General features: G+C 44.0%; 2 protein-coding genes across 3 annotated transcripts in view; one reads left to right on the forward strand and one right to left on the reverse strand.

Annotated features, from left to right (window-relative positions):
• The window catches only part of crybg1a (crystallin beta-gamma domain containing 1a), an 80817-nt gene extending 75415 nt beyond the window's left edge, over window positions 1–5402 (forward strand). For both annotated transcript variants that reach the window (XM_063183790.1, XM_063183791.1), the window contains 2 exons: window positions 25–187; window positions 3805–5402. In XM_063183790.1, coding sequence (XP_063039860.1) covers window positions 25–187; window positions 3805–3893 — 252 coding nt within the window. In that variant the 3' untranslated portion in view covers window positions 3894–5402. The remainder of the gene's footprint in view (window positions 1–24; window positions 188–3804) is intronic.
• A 117-nt stretch (window positions 5403–5519) lies between these two features.
• The window catches only part of rtn4ip1 (reticulon 4 interacting protein 1), a 30022-nt gene continuing 18041 nt past the window's right edge, over window positions 5520–17500 (reverse strand). Inside the window, exons 8-9 of the mRNA XM_063183794.1 lie at window positions 14295–14387; window positions 5520–6134 (exon numbers count right to left, since the gene is read on the reverse strand). Of these exons, the coding sequence (XP_063039864.1) occupies window positions 6009–6134; window positions 14295–14387 (219 nt within the window). The 3' untranslated portion in view covers window positions 5520–6008. The remainder of the gene's footprint in view (window positions 6135–14294; window positions 14388–17500) is intronic.

Here is a 17500-nt window from a genome sequence, read left to right on the forward strand (position 1 = left end):
TCTCTCTCTCTCTCTCTCTGTCAGATGGTGGAGGACTGTTGTCTGGAGACGTCAGGCACGGTGGTGATGGCAGGTTGTCGTCTGTGTGTGTCTGCTGAGCCAGGCAAGGACAACCAGCTGTGGAACATCACGCAGGGCGGCCACATACGCCCCCACCTCAACCCACAGCTGGCACTCGAGGTCAAAGGTCAGACACTTGGCCAAATTAATCAGGCCTTTCACTTGGCCATCTAATCCCGTCTTCTTCCCTGTGCTATTCCATTCCTCTCTACCTTGCTATATTTGCTGATGTTCTTGTCTCTTCTCCTCTGTTCTCATCTGTTCTGTCATGCTCCCCTCTGTTCTCTGTATCTTTTTTCTTATCCTAGCTGAATGTTGTAAGTGGAACTAGTAATCAGATGAAAACAACTAAAAGACATATAGTTGACCCGTCTAACCAGTTAGGGGATAGAGTCAACGGAGTCAATATAGAGCCATCCTCAAACGTCTCCATTCAAATACAGTTGCTTAGTCATACATTTCTGGAGAAATAAGAACAAACGGGAACGTGTTGAAGAACTCTGCCCTACTCAATCGTATGTATACGTTTCCTTACCTAGTAGACCAATGGTTGTAGACCTAAAGGCAGTGTCATTTTCTCCAGAATTAGAAGGGAGGGGAGTGGGAGAGGTGGAAGGGAAGGGAAGGGTGTGTGTGTTATTGCGTTGTGTTGTGTGGTGCTGGGGCATCTTGACACTTGTGGCCTTCCGTAGTTCATGTAGCCTGCAGGCACGAGCTGAGGATAACTCACTTCCTGTCAGCCTGCTATTATCCCAAATGAACCCTGTGTGTGTGTGTGTGTGTGTGTGTGTGTGTGTGTGTGTGTGTGTGTGTGTGTGTGTGTGTGTGTGTGTGTGTGTGTGTGTGTGTGTGTGTGTGTGTGTGTGTGTGTGTGTGTGTGTGTGTGTGTGTGTGTGGTATGGGTAGAAGGGTTGGGCTGGGTATGTGTTGTGCTGACATGAAGAGATGCAACATGTCTACAATTGCCTCCTAAACCACCCACACTATCTTACTCACACGAACACGCACTCGCACACGTGCACACGCGCGCACACACACGCGCGGCTGGTAGCAGAGTGGGGTGAAAGTGCTGAGGGTTATGCTCTTTCTCCGCCCCGTTGTTTCACACCGATGTTTCAACACACGCACACGCGCACACACACACACAGAAAGTCGACCTGTAGGGGCCTGCCTGCAACCTTGAGGCAAAATACGTATGCCGCTTTGTCCTCAGACAAGCCCTGCACCCCGTAACAGACACAAACACACACACACACACCTCAGTAACCTAGAGGTCTAACAGGTTTTCAACGATATGAAAAAACTGTAAAAATGAAGGAAAGCCAAAGTGTCATTTATTTGGTGTTGAGCTGTATGTGTACTGTACAGTATGTGTAACGTACTGTAGATATTGATCTGTATATAGTGCAGTTTGCAGGGACGGATTATGATTCCATGGGCCCCTGGGCCTGACAACCAGGAAGGCCCCCCTCAATGGTGGTTGCTAGTTTACAAAATAATTCAGGGTTTATGGTCAGATGTGATAATCTATGATGTTGTTGAGAAAATGTAAAAATACAGTTGTTAAAAGTGAGATTTTAACTCAACGCGAGAATGGAAGTGTAGAGGCTTGGCCGTCAGGGCCCACTTGATTCTTGGGCCCCTGGGCCTGGGCCCAGTAGGCCCATACAGTAATCTGTCCTTGACAGTTTGGCTGGCTCTTGCCCGGCCTGTAGTTCTGCGCAGCTTCGTGAGCTCCACTACTAGGTCTGGGAGAGCAGGCGTTGGCTCCGCTTTCAGAAAGCATGGCTTTATCAGTCATTCTGCTCGTCCTCACCACCAACAGTCCTTCAAAAACGTGTTCTGTTGATCTCTAAATCATCAATATAGTCATTAATCAGTCCTGTGACTCTTCAATGCGAGCTGCCATTGATATTGAAGCAGTACATGCTCTGATTATTTTTTGGCTGGAGAAATGGAATCCTACTATAGTCTCCCAGACCTCTGTGTGTGTTGGAGCTCCACCAGGGGGATCCAGAACTACACACACACAGATGTCTGATGAGAACCAGGCTATAGTACAGTATCTTCCTATGGGAATCCTGAAGAAGAAATCTATTAGCTCTGAAACTTGAGCATTTGTTATATTTTTGTATTATTAAGTTATATTATATTATTAAGTTATACTAATAATACTATAAATACACTCTGACAGTGCAGACCTCTGCCAATCAAGCTGTCCGATAGAACATTTGACTATTTTACACCATATTTTTGTTTTCAAGTCTTTCTGCCTTCTTTTTGTGGAATCTTAAACATTCCTGGATCCGGATTGTGATCCAGATCACCAACAAAATTGTATAATTTGTTCCTATTCTCATTTCCAACAACTCCACAAAGTTTAATCCAAATCCGTTCACTTTTTGAGTTATCCATCTGACAGACAGACAGACAAACAAACAGACAGACAAGACAAACAAAAAAAACAGACTGACAGACTGGAGTTCATTTCTGGAAGGCGTAGTTGCTAACTATGTTAGCTACTTTGTTGGTTGCAATGCAATTTCCCATTGGCAACTACCGAAGTTGCTAACTGCTAACAACTACGCTTTCCAGAAATGCACCCCAGATTGTCAGACAAACCAACACGACCAAAAACATAACCTCCTTGGCGAAGGTAATAAATTGGAAGCACAATCCAACTACAGTGGTTGGTCATTAACTTTTCTTTAGTATTTCACGTTTGAGTTCTTCATAACAATGCCAATACTTTTCGTATTGTTCCCCCAGGGTACTGCAACCACTCAAGCCATGACTCTTTGATTTACCTAATCCTTTTCTGACACCTAGTGGTGAGTTAGTAAACGTACAGAGGCAGCAAGACGAGGCACATCTCTCTCAGCCAAAACTCGTGACTCTCTACTACACCAGTGTTTCCCAACCTTTTTTGTCTTACGTACCCCCAAAGCCATTTTGTTGTACCATGAGTACCCCCTAACCAATGCCATCTATGTCTTTCCCCCATTCAATTGTCATTATTACATTTTTCCACGTACACCCTCAGGTGTGCTCGCGTACCCCTAGTGGTACACGTACCCCTGGTTGGGAAACACTGTACTACACTAATGCTTGAACTGTGTATGTGTGTGTTTCTACTCTACTTATACTTACTTTTATGGTGTTAATGTACCATTGAAAAACTAACCCTACTTAGCATCCGCACTTGTTGTTCTATATATTTCCTGTGCACTTTGTTTTTTTCTAGCGATGTCAGCTACTATTATGTCACTTTGGTTTAAAAAAGTGTCTGCCAAATGCATGTAATGTAAAATGTAATGTAAGTACAATTGCAACTGTTTCCCTCAGTAGAGCATTGGCACTAGAATGGTGTAGTGTTAGTACATTGTTGTCAAACCAGTAGGGCGAGCAGTCTAACCACCAGGGGGCCTTATGGTTACATTGTACACTTACTGAGTCCCTCAGCTGGAACATGGCATTCTACCATGATCAGAAAATATGTTGATATTGAGGAAAAGTGTGGAAACTATTTAGCGCGCATCTGTGTGTGTGTGAGAGAGACAGACAGAGACCGTTATGAATGTGTGAGAGATATTGTGCACTTGACTTGTATGATAGAAACAAAGAGTGAGCTGTGTTTTGATATGAGTGTGTTTGTGATTGTGTGTGTGTGTGTGTGTGTGTGTGCGTGCGTGTGTGTGTGTGTGCTCCACTGACGGCCATCTGTTTCCTCTCCCCTCCCCCCAGGCGGTCAGCAGTACGATCGGAACCAGGTGATCGTCAACAGCCTGGATGAGAAGAAGTCCAGCCAGAGGTGGCTAGTGGAGATCCTCTAACCCTACCCCCGCCCCCGCCCCGCCCCGCCAGCCTCCACTCCTCTCCCCACCTACAGTACACTACAGCTACGCCCAACCACCACCAACCGGCACCAGGACCAGAGGTGCCGGAAAGGGGGATGCAGTGGTGCGTTAGCATCTCCTTTCTTGGGCTCCCTAAATGAGGCTTTCTCAACTTGTACTGCGGACAAATGAGTGGAGTGCAGCAGCAGTAACATTGTTGAGAAATAAAGAATCAAGCAAAAAATATGCACCACCATTTTGAAACTTGTTCTGGCTCCCTTGGCCAAGACAATCATAGACAATCATGGACCTCGAGATGAGACAGCCAGACATGCAATGCCTCACAATAAGTTCAATGCCAGGCATGGATGAACTGATCAGACAGACATTCATTGGACAAACATTGCTGTCATTTGGGGCGACAATCCCAAAAATGTTGACTCGTTCACTCACTTCATAGTGCACTATTAAGACAGCAATATAATATACACTATGTAGTGCGCTGGCTGGCTGTGTATTGAGCAAATGAGAGAAGATTTTGGACACAGCTTCTCTGGATTCACTGTGGAGACCCGAAACTGCTCAACTCCTCAGCTTACACAGGAGGACCCTCAAACAGGTGCCTTTCAAGGTCTCTTCAACAAAGAGCACACAAAGAGGGCCCTCTTATCCACACACTGCCCTCCAACGGGAGGCAGGCAGCAACGCAAGCGACCCCCGTCAGACTCAGGAGACTTCAAAGGCTGTGTGTGTGTGTGTGTGTGTGTGTGTGTGTGTGTGTGTGTGTGTGTGTGTGTGTGTGTGTGTGTGTGTAACGGCCTCCAAAGCAATCAAGTAACCTTCCCCTTGGCACTAATGTATCTAGCACTTTCTGAAGAACATTCCAGAACCGCTCATGTGTATTCTCAAGCCTCACTATTCTTATGTGCACATTCACTATAAAGAGAGAAAATGACCCGGCTTTATTGAATGTGGAACGGCAGATGAAGGTAGCCCTAAGTCTGGGAAATGTTGAGCTTTTATGGAAAGACGTTTTCTGTTGTTGTTGCTGTTGAACTTGTTGCACATAAGAGATGGACATGCCGTGTTTACTTTGCTTTACAATATGGGGAGGGGGTTACTCACTAACCAAGTTACACTATGTTCTGACGTTTTCCATGAGTCATTTGACCTCTGTGTGTTGTACACTAGTACACTTAACAAATACACATAATTATGCACAAAACACTACTCTCATTCTCAAGACACAGACACACACATAGAGTACACACACCACTGCTAATTAATTGTGACTGTTATGGAGAAGATGACAGTTCGATATGCCTTTATTGTTTACTAGTACAAATGTTTCCCGAGATGTATCATACCTTTGTTGTCAGATTTGTGTACAGAATTTCTCATGTTTTGTTCAGTCTCACTGAGACACAGAAAGACACACACACACACACACACACACACACACACACACACACACACACACACACACACACACACACACACACACACACACACACACACACACACACACACACACACACACACACACACACACACACACACACACACACACACACACACACACACACACTCACACACGATGGTGCCAATGTTGTACTTATTATGTATGTTTTTATTGTTTTTACTGCTATTTGCATCTGGTCATGTTCATGTAAATGTTGATTTTTTTTCTAGAAAATACTGATGATAACTGTTACATTCCAAAGGATTAAAACAATCTTTTATTGTCTGTCCTCTGTGGCAGCTGGCTGTGTGAATTCCAGACATACTCATTGGTGGCAAAACAACAGTCAACAAATACCAATTACGTTCCACACGCACGCATACACACACACACACACACACAGTCCCTCTCACTCTCACACACACAGTCCCTCTCTCTCTCTCTTTCTCTCTCTCTCTCACAAACACACAGTCCCTCTCTCTCACACACACACACACACTCACTCATACAGGAAATGAGTGCTGACACATCCATGGGCCGCGCTGCACCAGGTTTGCAGTAGCTTTGCACGGGCCCCGTGCTGACATGACATCGGAGTGGGGCCGTCCGTCCGGCAGCCTTTTGTTGTCGAGTTGCCATCACCATGGTTACTAAGCGTCAGCATCTTCCCGGACGACGTTGACAACGGTCTTGCCCCGCGCATGACCCGCCTCCACCTTGGAGAAGGCCTGAGGGACCTGGGAGAAGGAGAAGGACTCCTCCACCACTGGCCTCACCTGCAGGGATGGAGGGATAGGAGGAGGGGTGGGGTGGAGAGAGATAGTGAGCAACAGCAAGAGGAGAATCAAAAAGAGAGATCATCCTCTCATGTATTCATTCATTAATTTCAGTACATTTAGTCAATCATTTATTACAATTTGATGTGAAGTCATAACAATTTGGTAAGAAAGTGATAAATGAAAGAGTGTGATGGAAGATGGCATGATAGAGAAAAAGTGAAAGAGTTTGTGTGTGTGTGTGTGTAGCAAGACAAAAATTCAACAGATTTTTATTGATCTGCATGCAATAAAACAATAAAATAAAATATACACAATATATACTCAGTAAAATAATACATAAAAGAACAGGAAATAAAAACATGTCACGTACACATACAGTTAACTGATTTTATTCTGTTCTGATAAACCCAGAGCCACAGTAACTTTATATACAATGCTCTCAAGATTCAAAGAAAAGGGTACAAGACCTTGTGAAGACGTGAAACTTAAGAGTGGGGGGTGGATGTCAGGAGAGACATAAGAGTGGCAGAAAGAGAGAGAGAAAAGAGAGTACAGGGGGAGGAGGATGTGGTTATGGGGTTTTTGTGCATATTGTGGAGAGAGGGGGTACGCAAATGAAACATAAAAGAGATGTTCCTCAGAAGTTGGGTTGTATTCTCACTTTCATGACGTTACTACATGAACTCATCCATACCACACACACACTCGCTCACATACATGCATACATATTCTGCATTGTGACTTCACTCACCTATTGTTTAAAAAGGCGTTAAGGCTCATTTGGTTTAAGTTCCTGTTAAAATCCCCCGGTAACCTTCCCCCCGTGAACGCTGTGTTTTAACAGGTTAATTGCTTAATTTTCCTTCTTTTACAATGTTATAATTGGGCATTTTGTTCCACACAAATCACCCAACTGTGTTTTTCCAAACCTAGTGTGAAACATTTCTCTAGAGCAGTAGGGAACTGTACAGTATGTACAGTAGAGTTTCTTTATTTATTACCAAGGGAAGATAAGGCGTCACACAACCTACACAGTAATACACATTTTAAGACATATCAAACACATTGTACTCAAATTACAAACACACACGGGCGCACGCACACACACACACGTACCCCCAGCCACATGCAGTAAACTTACTATATTCATCCCAAAGGGAAAACAAGGTGCTAAGCAGCCTACACATGATTTGCATTACAAGACTGATCGAACACATTGTACCCAAATTACAGGAACACACACATCCGCACCTGCACATCTGTGCCCCCCGCCCACATGAGTGAGGGGTGAAATCTCTGCTGACTGTGACTCACAGCCCAACACGTTTCCACAACACAACTCTGGCTCATCATCATGGGACTGTGTGTGTGTGTGTGTGTGTTATCTGTGTCCCGAATCGCCACCGCAACATTTCCGCACCCCCGGCTATTGCACCCGCTCGGTCTGTTGGTGGGTTTGGGGCGTGAGGTCATCGCCTGTGCCCGCGGCAAATGTCCTGACGCGGGCAGAATTGGTCCGCCGCGGCCGCCCGGGGGACAAAGGAGCCAGATTAAGGTGGGATGAGGGGGCAGATTAGAGGGGATCAGCAGCCCTACACCACTCCACTGGGGCGGAGTACGGACGCCATCACTGGGGTTTACATGGGGTGGGGCTCGCCATCACTGGGGTTTACATGGGGTGGGGCTCGCACAGCCATTCCATTATGATGTAGCCAGACCCCCTATCTACTTATCGATCTATAATAATGTTATTTATAATAATTATAACAATAATGATACATTTAGTTAGAGAGCCTTTCATGATACAAGAAGTTCAAGCATATCTACCTACCGTATCTATCTATCTGCCGTACAGTATATATATACAGCATATACCATATGTGTATATATACAGTATCTATACAGTCATGGGCCAAAGTGTTGGCACCCCTTCAATTCTGTTAGAAAATACTCAATTTCTTCCAGAAAATGATTGCAATCACAAATTCTTTGTTATTAATATCTTCATTTGTTTTTCTTGCAATGAAAAAACACAAAAGAGAATGAAAAAAGTCAAATGAATGATAATTTTACACAAAACTCCAAAAATGGTCCGGACAAAAGTATTGACACCCTCAGCCTAATACTTGGTAGCACAACCTTTAGACAAAATATCTGCGAACAGCCACTTGTGGTACCATCGATGAGTTTCTTACAATGCTCTGCTGGAATTTTAGACCATCCTTGAGGTGATTTGAAGGGTGCTTTCTCCAAACTTGCTTTCTCCAATCTCTCCACAGGTTTTCTATGGGATTAGGGGGTGGACTCCTACATTATGCTGCAAAATTTGGAGGGGTCTCACAATGGCAGTTTGGAGAAAGCACCCTTCAAATCTCAAGAAGGATGGTCTAAAATTCCAGCAGAGTGTTATAGGAAGCTCATTGATGGTTACCGCAAGTGGCTGTTCGCAGATATTTTGTCTAAAGGTTGTGCTACCAAGTATTAGGCTGAGGGTGTCAATACTTTTGTCCGGCCCATTTTTGGAGTTTTGTGTAAAATGATCATTCATTTGACTTTTTTTCATTCTCTTTTGTGTTTTATCATTGCAAGAACAAACAAATTAAGATATTAATAACAAAGAATTTGTGATTGCAATCATTTTCTGGAAGAAATTGAGTATTTTCTAACAGAATTGAAGGGTTGCCAATACTTTTGGCCATGACTGTATATACCGTATGTATCTACCTATGTCTATCCCATCCTGTATATTGTATCTATTATCTTTTATCTCTTGTATCTATTATCTGTATTTGCCTCTCTCATTTAATTCAAAAGGTTCTTTGGCTATAATGGCAAACTTTCATTACATTACACTACACTTAGCTGACGCTTTTATTACATTTACTTACAGGATATTGGTTACTATCCCTGGAGAATTATGAGGTTATTAATTTGGTTGTTAATTACGAGGGTATTTGAACCTGCAATCATCTGATCTAAAGCCCATCTCCTTATCCTAAAAGCTATGGCTTCCCCCAATTTCAATGTTGATGCACAAACAAATGACAAAATGGTAGGACAAAATGAAAATAGAAGTGTCAGAGTATGTAGGATTTTGACCAGAGTAGGCAGCATTACAACTATATTGCTCATTGCAACTATGCTGCCCATTCCCAAATTTGATCTCATTATGAATTTTTACTAACAAACTGTCCTAAGAGTAATACACTATTCCTGGTCTGACCAAAGCGAAGTAAGTTTTGCAGCTAAAGATGTCTGGGAATTCAAAATGGTAGACATAGAGAAGATCAAACTTTTATGAATGATGATTATCATCCGCTCTATCTGACCCCCATCTGTGTCCTTGAGCAAGATACTTAACCCCAAATTGCTCCTGTTGGCAGGGTGAGTGTGAATAGGTGAATGTGAGGCATGTAAATATACATGTAAAGTGTGTTGAGTGCTTAAAGGAGTGGAAAAGCACTATATAAATACAGTCCATTTACCAATTAAGTTGATGGTGGAGGAAAACACTCATGAAAAAGATAACATTTGTGAATGGGCAGCATAAATACTGGAAGTTAAAAAAAAAAAACATGCCATTATTCTACCTTTAAGAGGAAATCAGGTGATGGGGGGAGGGGGAATTATACAACTATCACGTGGCACACACACAATTTAACATCCATCCATCCATCCATTCATTCTCTCATTCTTTCTCATTGTTGTTGATCGTCCAGGTCCCCTTTCATACAGTATGTGCATGAATGTACAGTATGTATGTAGGGCAGGATGCCACTCTATTTGGAGAAGGGCTTCCCCTGCAGGCACTGATGCCTGTAGAGATCAGTTTCATTATGCATTATGAGTCACGTTGCAAACGCAAATGTGTGCCACCACTCAGAAGAGAAGGGGGGTCACACTGGCTTGGCCTGCGATACATGCGCTTTTTTGGGTGAAACCCTTCTGAATTCAGTTTTTCGTGATGTTTCGGGAGAAAACCCTTCTTCAGACGTCAGCTGAAAAATAAAAATAAGTAGGAGCTGAAAAATAAAAATAAGTGGGAGCAGAAAAATCCTGGTCGAAGTAGACTTTTTTCATTTTATCTGGTTATTTGGTTGTCCTGCTACCAGGTCAGACGTTTGAATGTCTGAATCCAGGCTTTAACCTACTCCTGCGATACATGTGAGAGACATGCACACAGACAACAGTGTTTCTCACACCAGTTAATTAAGGTGGTTGTTACGTTAAGTGGTTCAAGTGGGTCAGGATGTGTTGAAATTGCTGTTTTAAAAGTATACTCTTGTGCAGGGAAACACATGTCTAAATGAGTAAGATAGTTAACTAAGGCGAGAAGGCACACCCCAAATGCCTTTTTTCTCAAATTTGGGTGATTTTGAGACTGTTTCAGAATTTGTTCCATTTACATGTCTTCTTTCAAAATGATGACAGAAAAATGTCATTAAAAGTCGTTTGGTTGCTTATTTTGTGCAATTTTATACGAGTGGGACCATGAATTTGGCATAAATTTGTCTAAATGTTGTACTTTAGACAGCAAAATAGAGACTGATTTTTACATCAAATCCACACATTCAACACATGTAGACAAAGGCCTTGTTCTCTACATTCCAAAGAAGGTGATATCATGGAACATTATTTGCATACTTTTCCACACAACACTAAATTAGACCAGGAAGTCAGACTTGGCTTGTGACGAGATTAGCCCTCTAAATAGGTCAACAAATTTGTTTAATAGATACTGTAGGACTATGAAACTACTCCAGTTTGGCCTGCTTCCCCGGTTGCTGTGGCCTCTCACACTGTATGAGGTGCCTACCTCAACAGTTGAAAGGATGGAGAAGGGAATCTCCAACTACATAAAGAAGTGGTTGGGAGTCCCACGCTGCTTGACGTCCACCGCCCTCTATGGAGACTGCCTCCTCAGACTGCCACTCACCAGTCTCGTGGAGGAATTCAAGTGCACCAAGACAAGACTACAGGTAATGCTGACTGAGTCCAAAGTCTTGATGGTGAGCAAGAACGCCCCAGTCATCACAGCAGGCCGCAAATGGAGACCAGCACGAGCGGTGGAGGAGGCTGTGACAGCTCTCAAGCATGCAGACATCGTGGGACATGTCCAGCATGGAAGAGGAGGGCTGGGACTAACTGCTCATCGGCCAGCTTGGAGCAAAGCCTCAGCTTCTGAAAGGAGGAGGATGATCGTGGATGAGGTCAAAAACCAGGAGGAAGGCGTCAGGAGGGCCAAGATGGTGGCACTTGGTAAGCAAGGGAAGTGGACCAAGTGGGACAATGTGGAGGGAAGGAAAATGAACTGGAAAGATCTGTGGAGTATGGAGGCAAAGCGACTCAGCTTCATCATAAGAGCAACATATGATGTCCTCCCCACACCCATGAACCTCCAGCAGTGGAGAGGAGAACATCCAGGCTGCACACTCTGCTCCAAGCCGGCATCCCTTAGGCATATTCTCACAGGGTGTAATGTGAGTCTTGCCCAGGGGCGCTATACCTGGCGTCACAACCAGGTTTTGAAAGAACTTGCTGCCACTTTGGAGAACAGGCGAACAAATGTCAATTCAGCAACACCTGCAAGGCTAAACATCCTGCCAGCAGTCACATTCGTGCGTGAGGGGGGGGCAAAGACAAATCGCAGTGCACTGACATCAACAGAACATTGCCGGCTACACTCAGCCTCGGACTGGAAAATGCTGGCAGATGTTGGTCAACGCCTTGTCTTTCCTCCTGAAATTGCTGCCACCACACTTAGACCCGATTTGGTACTTTGGTCACCATCTGCGAAGAGGGTCTTTATTATTGAGCTGACTGTGCCTTGGGAGGAGTCTGTAGAAGAGGCATATGAACGAAAACACCTACGGTATGCTGACCTTGCTGCAGAGGCACAGCAGCGTGGCTGGAGGACTGAAGTACGTCCTGTAGAAGTGGGATGCAGAGGCTTCGTGGCGTCATCTACCACCAGACTGCTCAAGGATGTAGGAGTAAGAGGCCAGAGCCTGCGCCATGCCATCAAGGCACTGGCTGAAGCAGCTGAAGGGAGCAGCCAATGGCTTTGGCTGAAACGGCAGGACACCTGCTGGGCATCAAATGGCAGCCAGGGATGACACATAGGGGGGTACCCCAGGGACGCCTGGGGTTACCGTCGAGCCTACGGGAGGGGTCGTGGGCTTAAATCGACGAAACTCCGTTGAAGGAGGTGCCCACTTGATAACCCCTCTGTGTCATTCCTGATGGCATTCTTAGTACACGCTGGCACATAAAGGATAATTCCAACTCGTCCTGTGTTTCTTCAATCTGTTATGGACATAAAACCTTACAAACTTTGTATTGGAAGTTTTCAGAATTTGATATATGTATTTATTTATTATGCAAATTGGGCCCTAGCTCATAAAATGTGCGCATAGGCATCCTGAACATCAATCCATGGAATACCTAATTCTCCAATACCTAGATACACCAAACTTGGTAGACATATTCATATCTACCCCCTGTTTCTGTGTATCAAAGGGTTTGTGGACATGTCATTCATAGCCTGACTTATGTAAAATGCAAAAGTTTAAACACGTTTTTCTCACAATGCGATTTTGCACATTTTTATTGCAAGGTAAAGGCGATATCTCAATTTCTCTTGTACTTACACACACCTAACTTGGGGGTAACCTTCTTAGCCACATACTGCAACTATCTACACAGCGGTTTTATGTCCCTAATAACTTGGAGAAGTTTCATAGTCCTGTCTATTAATCTAAACGTTTTGCCTCTCTAGGGGTGCCCTCTGTGCTGTGCTGTGCTGTGCTGTGCTGTGCTGTGCTGCTCCAGATGCAATCCAATATAGAGCATCAGCGGTACCTATTCTAAACTCCCTTAGTAATATATAGGTTAAGGGAGCATGTGTGTGTGTGAGTGGGAAGTGTGTGTGTGTGTGTGTGTGTTTGTGGGGGATGGTATATATAAACTGATTTGTACATTATTTCCCACACACTGACCTATTGACCCACTAGTGGTGCACAACAGACAAGCCTATATGTGTGTGTATGTGTAGGTGTAACCCGATAGCCTCTCCCTTGACTTTTGGTTTCTGACTTTCCCCTCTTTCTTTCAGCATGTGATTGAATGTCACCTGAGTTGTTAGGTAACAGTGTGGCCTGCTTTTTCCACCTTTCAAAGGCTCTGTCTTGTATTGTACATGCGAACAAGGACGTTGACGGAAAAAGCCAATGGAAGCCATGGAAGGTTAAAGGACACTGCTGCAGACTCAGCATTCAGACACACAATTTGCGCCACGCACACGCACACACACACAATACCTTGCCATGGCGCCGCATTGTTTGGCTGTCTCTCTGGTAACTCCGTCAAAACCGTGCAATTTTTCATCTCTTCAAACCTACTTAGTCCATATGAAGTCTACATTTTGGACAGATATGACGATGTGTTTCTAGACAGCACTTTTTAGTGCTATTTATTGCCGTCTGCATTTTTGTTGACCTTAAATCGAAATCGATGTTGTCGGATCACCGCAGCGCAACGGAACTCCATGGAGATCAGAAAGCGCATAGCCAATACCGCATACCAACCGGCCCGGCAGAGAAAGAACAAGCCTCGCACTGTCTACAAGAGGTCCGCGGACACCAGATGAATGTGGAGACCATCACCGTGTATAGCGTGGGGTGAGAGCCTGCAGTTTTGCCACCCGCGATGTAGTCTCATCTAGCACCGCATCCACCCAGGAGCCTCGGACACCGCACAGCTGTTTGCTTTGTAAGCGATGCGTCCAACTCTCGCCTCGATCGACACATCTATGAACTATCTGACACCATGGACATGTTACTACTTATTACTTTAATATGTGTATTTATGTTGACATTTAATCTTATGATTTCTGCACGATGTGGAGTTTTACCAGAACCGTCATTTCACTACAAGCTGTAACCTTGGTTGTGGCTTTGTATGTGACAAATAAACTACTCTACTCTACTCTACTCTACCTGGTTACTTGGTCAGCAGCACCCACCATTAAATGCAAAAGGAATGCTTTGTTGTTAAGAAAAACAAATACCGTCTTCTGTTGAGTGCTAAGCATACGTACATACACAGGAATACACATATACTGTATGGAAAACAAACAAAAAAGAAAAATACACATACCTGGCCAGCATCCACCATTTCTGTGATTTCATCCAGCGTCGGGCCACTGGGCGCAAAGAAGCCCCAGCGATAGTGCACACCTTTACACAAGTGCTGCAAGACAAAAAGAACAGTGGGGTACACTAAGAAGCTGGTTCAGGAGTAAAGCAGGTGAAGTTAAGAAGTGAATCATATATAGATAGAAATAGTAGAAATAGAATAGAACATGAGGACTCCAGTCTCTTCTATTAGATGATTTACCTCTTAACTTAACCTGGTTTACTTCTGAACCTGCTTCTTAGTATAGGCCCCAGGAGTTACACACAAAAGTATGTCCTCACCTGCCTTGATCTACATATGAACTTACGGGAACCTACCATCCCATCCCTTTTGAAGATATTTTAGGGCTTTTTATGCCTTTATTTGAGACAGGTTGAGAGTGTGACAGGAAACAAGTAGGGAGAGAGAAGGGTAAGGATCGGCAAAGGACGTGGGGCCGGAATCGAACACCGATCGCACTCAGAGATTTAACATAAATAGAAAATGTCTTTAATAAACCACGACAAAACTGTTGAAGACCACACGTCTCACTTTGATTTTGACAGTTTGTGATACTGTACTACACTATCAATATAGTCGACAGCCAGATATTAGACAGTGACAGTGAGGGTGAGAGAGTGACAGAGAGGGTGTGTGCGAGTAAGAAAGTAAGAACAGGACTCTTACAGGGTCAAGTCTGACACTTGGGTTGGGTGTGACCTGGTGCGTAACACAATCTCAGTGTGAGAATGCATGGACACATTTGTGTGTGTGTGTGTGTGTGTGTGTGTGTGTGTGTGTGTGTGTGTGTGTGTGTGTGTGTGTGTGTGTGTGTGTGTGTGTGTGTGTGTGTGTGTGTGTGTGTGTGTGTGTGTGTGTGTGTGTGTGTGTGTGTGTGTGTGTGTGTGTGTGTGTGTGTGTGTGTTTCTATGGGATGTAATGGAGTACCATGTGGCTTCTGTTTCCATCCTTTTCTCTGCACCAGCAGGGAGAGCTCTACTCTCTCTCTTAGGCCAGCCATGGCCAACACACCCACTTTATATTCCATGTAATGAGAGAGAGAGAGAGAGAGAGAGAGAGAGAGAGAGAGAGAGAGAGAGAGAGAGAGAGAGAGAGCGTGCGCAAGAGATTCAGATATACAAGAGAACAACATTCACAGTCATTTCTCTCACTATGGGGAGTCTTAACTGTCTTAACTGTCGCAACCATCTTAAAAGACAAACACATACACCTACAACCACATACACAAAACCAGAATCACACAGAAACCCACGCCCACATTCACACATACTATACTATAGACACACAAATTTCACACGTCCCTTGTTAACATGAATCATCACACACATGGATTATGATAAGATTCAGATTATTATAAATCATTTTGTGAAGCACTCTTCACACATTTAAGTCTCTCACACACACACACACACACACAAACACACACGCACACACACACACACACACACACACACACACGCACACACACGCACACACATACTTCTAGTGTGTAGGCTAAATTGGGGCTAACGTCTGTCTGTCTCTCATTTTCACCGCACAACTCTCACTATTCTGTTTCTATTTCTGTGAAACAGCCAACAGGACTGAGATGATGGGAAAAAAGATTGAAAAGTTCACGAAGACAGACAGAGCACCCTTCCTGTCACCATGGAGAGAACGAGAGTGAATGAGAGCGGCCCAGCAGCACACAATGGCTCGCCCCATTCCCAGCACTGCCTTTTGTTCCAGGACAAACTCGGAGGAGGAAGTCAGGCCAACAATAGGGGACGATACTGTATGCGTTGCTTCTGGTGCCGGTGGTGGCAGTGTGATGCACTTGCTTTCCATGATGCGCTCATACACAGCAGCAAGGTGAACACAAGAGCAGTGACGTGCACAGACATTTTGGGGGACTGAAGGGGGCGCATGTGGAACTTCCGGCTGCCTAAGTAGGGTATCGAGGCTGTATATTATATTGGGGCATTCTTTTTTTTTTTTTTTTTAATGAATATTTTTTTATGGGCTTTTATGCCTTTATTTGACAGGACAGTCGAAGATGGTGACAGGAAGCGTATGGGACAGAGAGGCAGGGGAGGATCGGGAAATGACTCGAACCGGGGTCCCCGTGGGTGGGCATGCAAGCCCAAATGTAGGGGGCTTACCGCGCTGCGCCACAGGGCCTCCCATATTGGGGTATTATTGACACATGCTTTTGATCATGTAGCATTTGTAGATTATCATGCCAACATGAACACAGTACATTGTGACAAAAAAACTTTCAAAAAAGAACTTTTTAATGTCCAGTAGGCATTTTTATGTCCAGTAGGGAAAATGGGCAGGTGCTTTAGTGATGACCAGGGCCTGATATTGGCACTTGGGTCATTGACGGTTTTTTAAGTAGCTGACATCAGGGCCGTGAAACCACAGCTAATATCACTATTGTATTAATTGCTTTTTTTTCTTTGTTTTTTACTGAATTATCTAAGATGCATATTCATTGGTTGTATATTAATGACTAATTATTATTTATGAGCATTAGATGTGATTGTCCTGATGTCTGCTACTAACAAACATCAATGGACATCCCACTACTAATTTCAGTCTCACTAGCCACTCTGGTGTATGACACACAGTATCATAGTAGCCTATATTCTGTTGTTTGCCCCGAGTGTTTGTATTTTATGTTTTTTTAAGTAGTCTTTTATTTCTATGCATCTAATTTAATTTCATGTAGGAAGCTGTAGTTAGTGGAAAAGCTGAATGGCTGGTGACTCATGTCAAGCCTTGATGATGGCCCACATAGGCCACCGTCCAGACCACCTGTGCACCTAGTACCTCAAAGGGGAATATCCTGTTTTCTGAAAGTTACTTTAATGTCCCAAGGTGTTTCTAGACTGAAAGAATACGGATACTTTCAGAATAATGAAAGAACACGTGCTCAGCCCAGCTGGATCATATCTTAAACTACAGACCATGCAAACACAATAAAAGAAATAAGCTTTTGATAATTAAACGTTTGGCTACCCTGGGCTAAAGCTCCGCCAATAATGCTCTAGCAAAACCACTCTTCATGCCACAGATTTCTTCGAATCAATTTATTGTGGTAAATAATTAGTCACCCATGATGACAAAGGCAGAAACTGAAGACATGGAAAGAGTTTTTTTGGTGAAATGCATCAACACAGATG

The sequence above is a fragment of the Engraulis encrasicolus genome, chromosome 19, assembly GCF_034702125.1.
Source record: "Engraulis encrasicolus isolate BLACKSEA-1 chromosome 19, IST_EnEncr_1.0, whole genome shotgun sequence".
Taxonomy (NCBI): domain Eukaryota; kingdom Metazoa; phylum Chordata; class Actinopteri; order Clupeiformes; family Engraulidae; genus Engraulis; species Engraulis encrasicolus.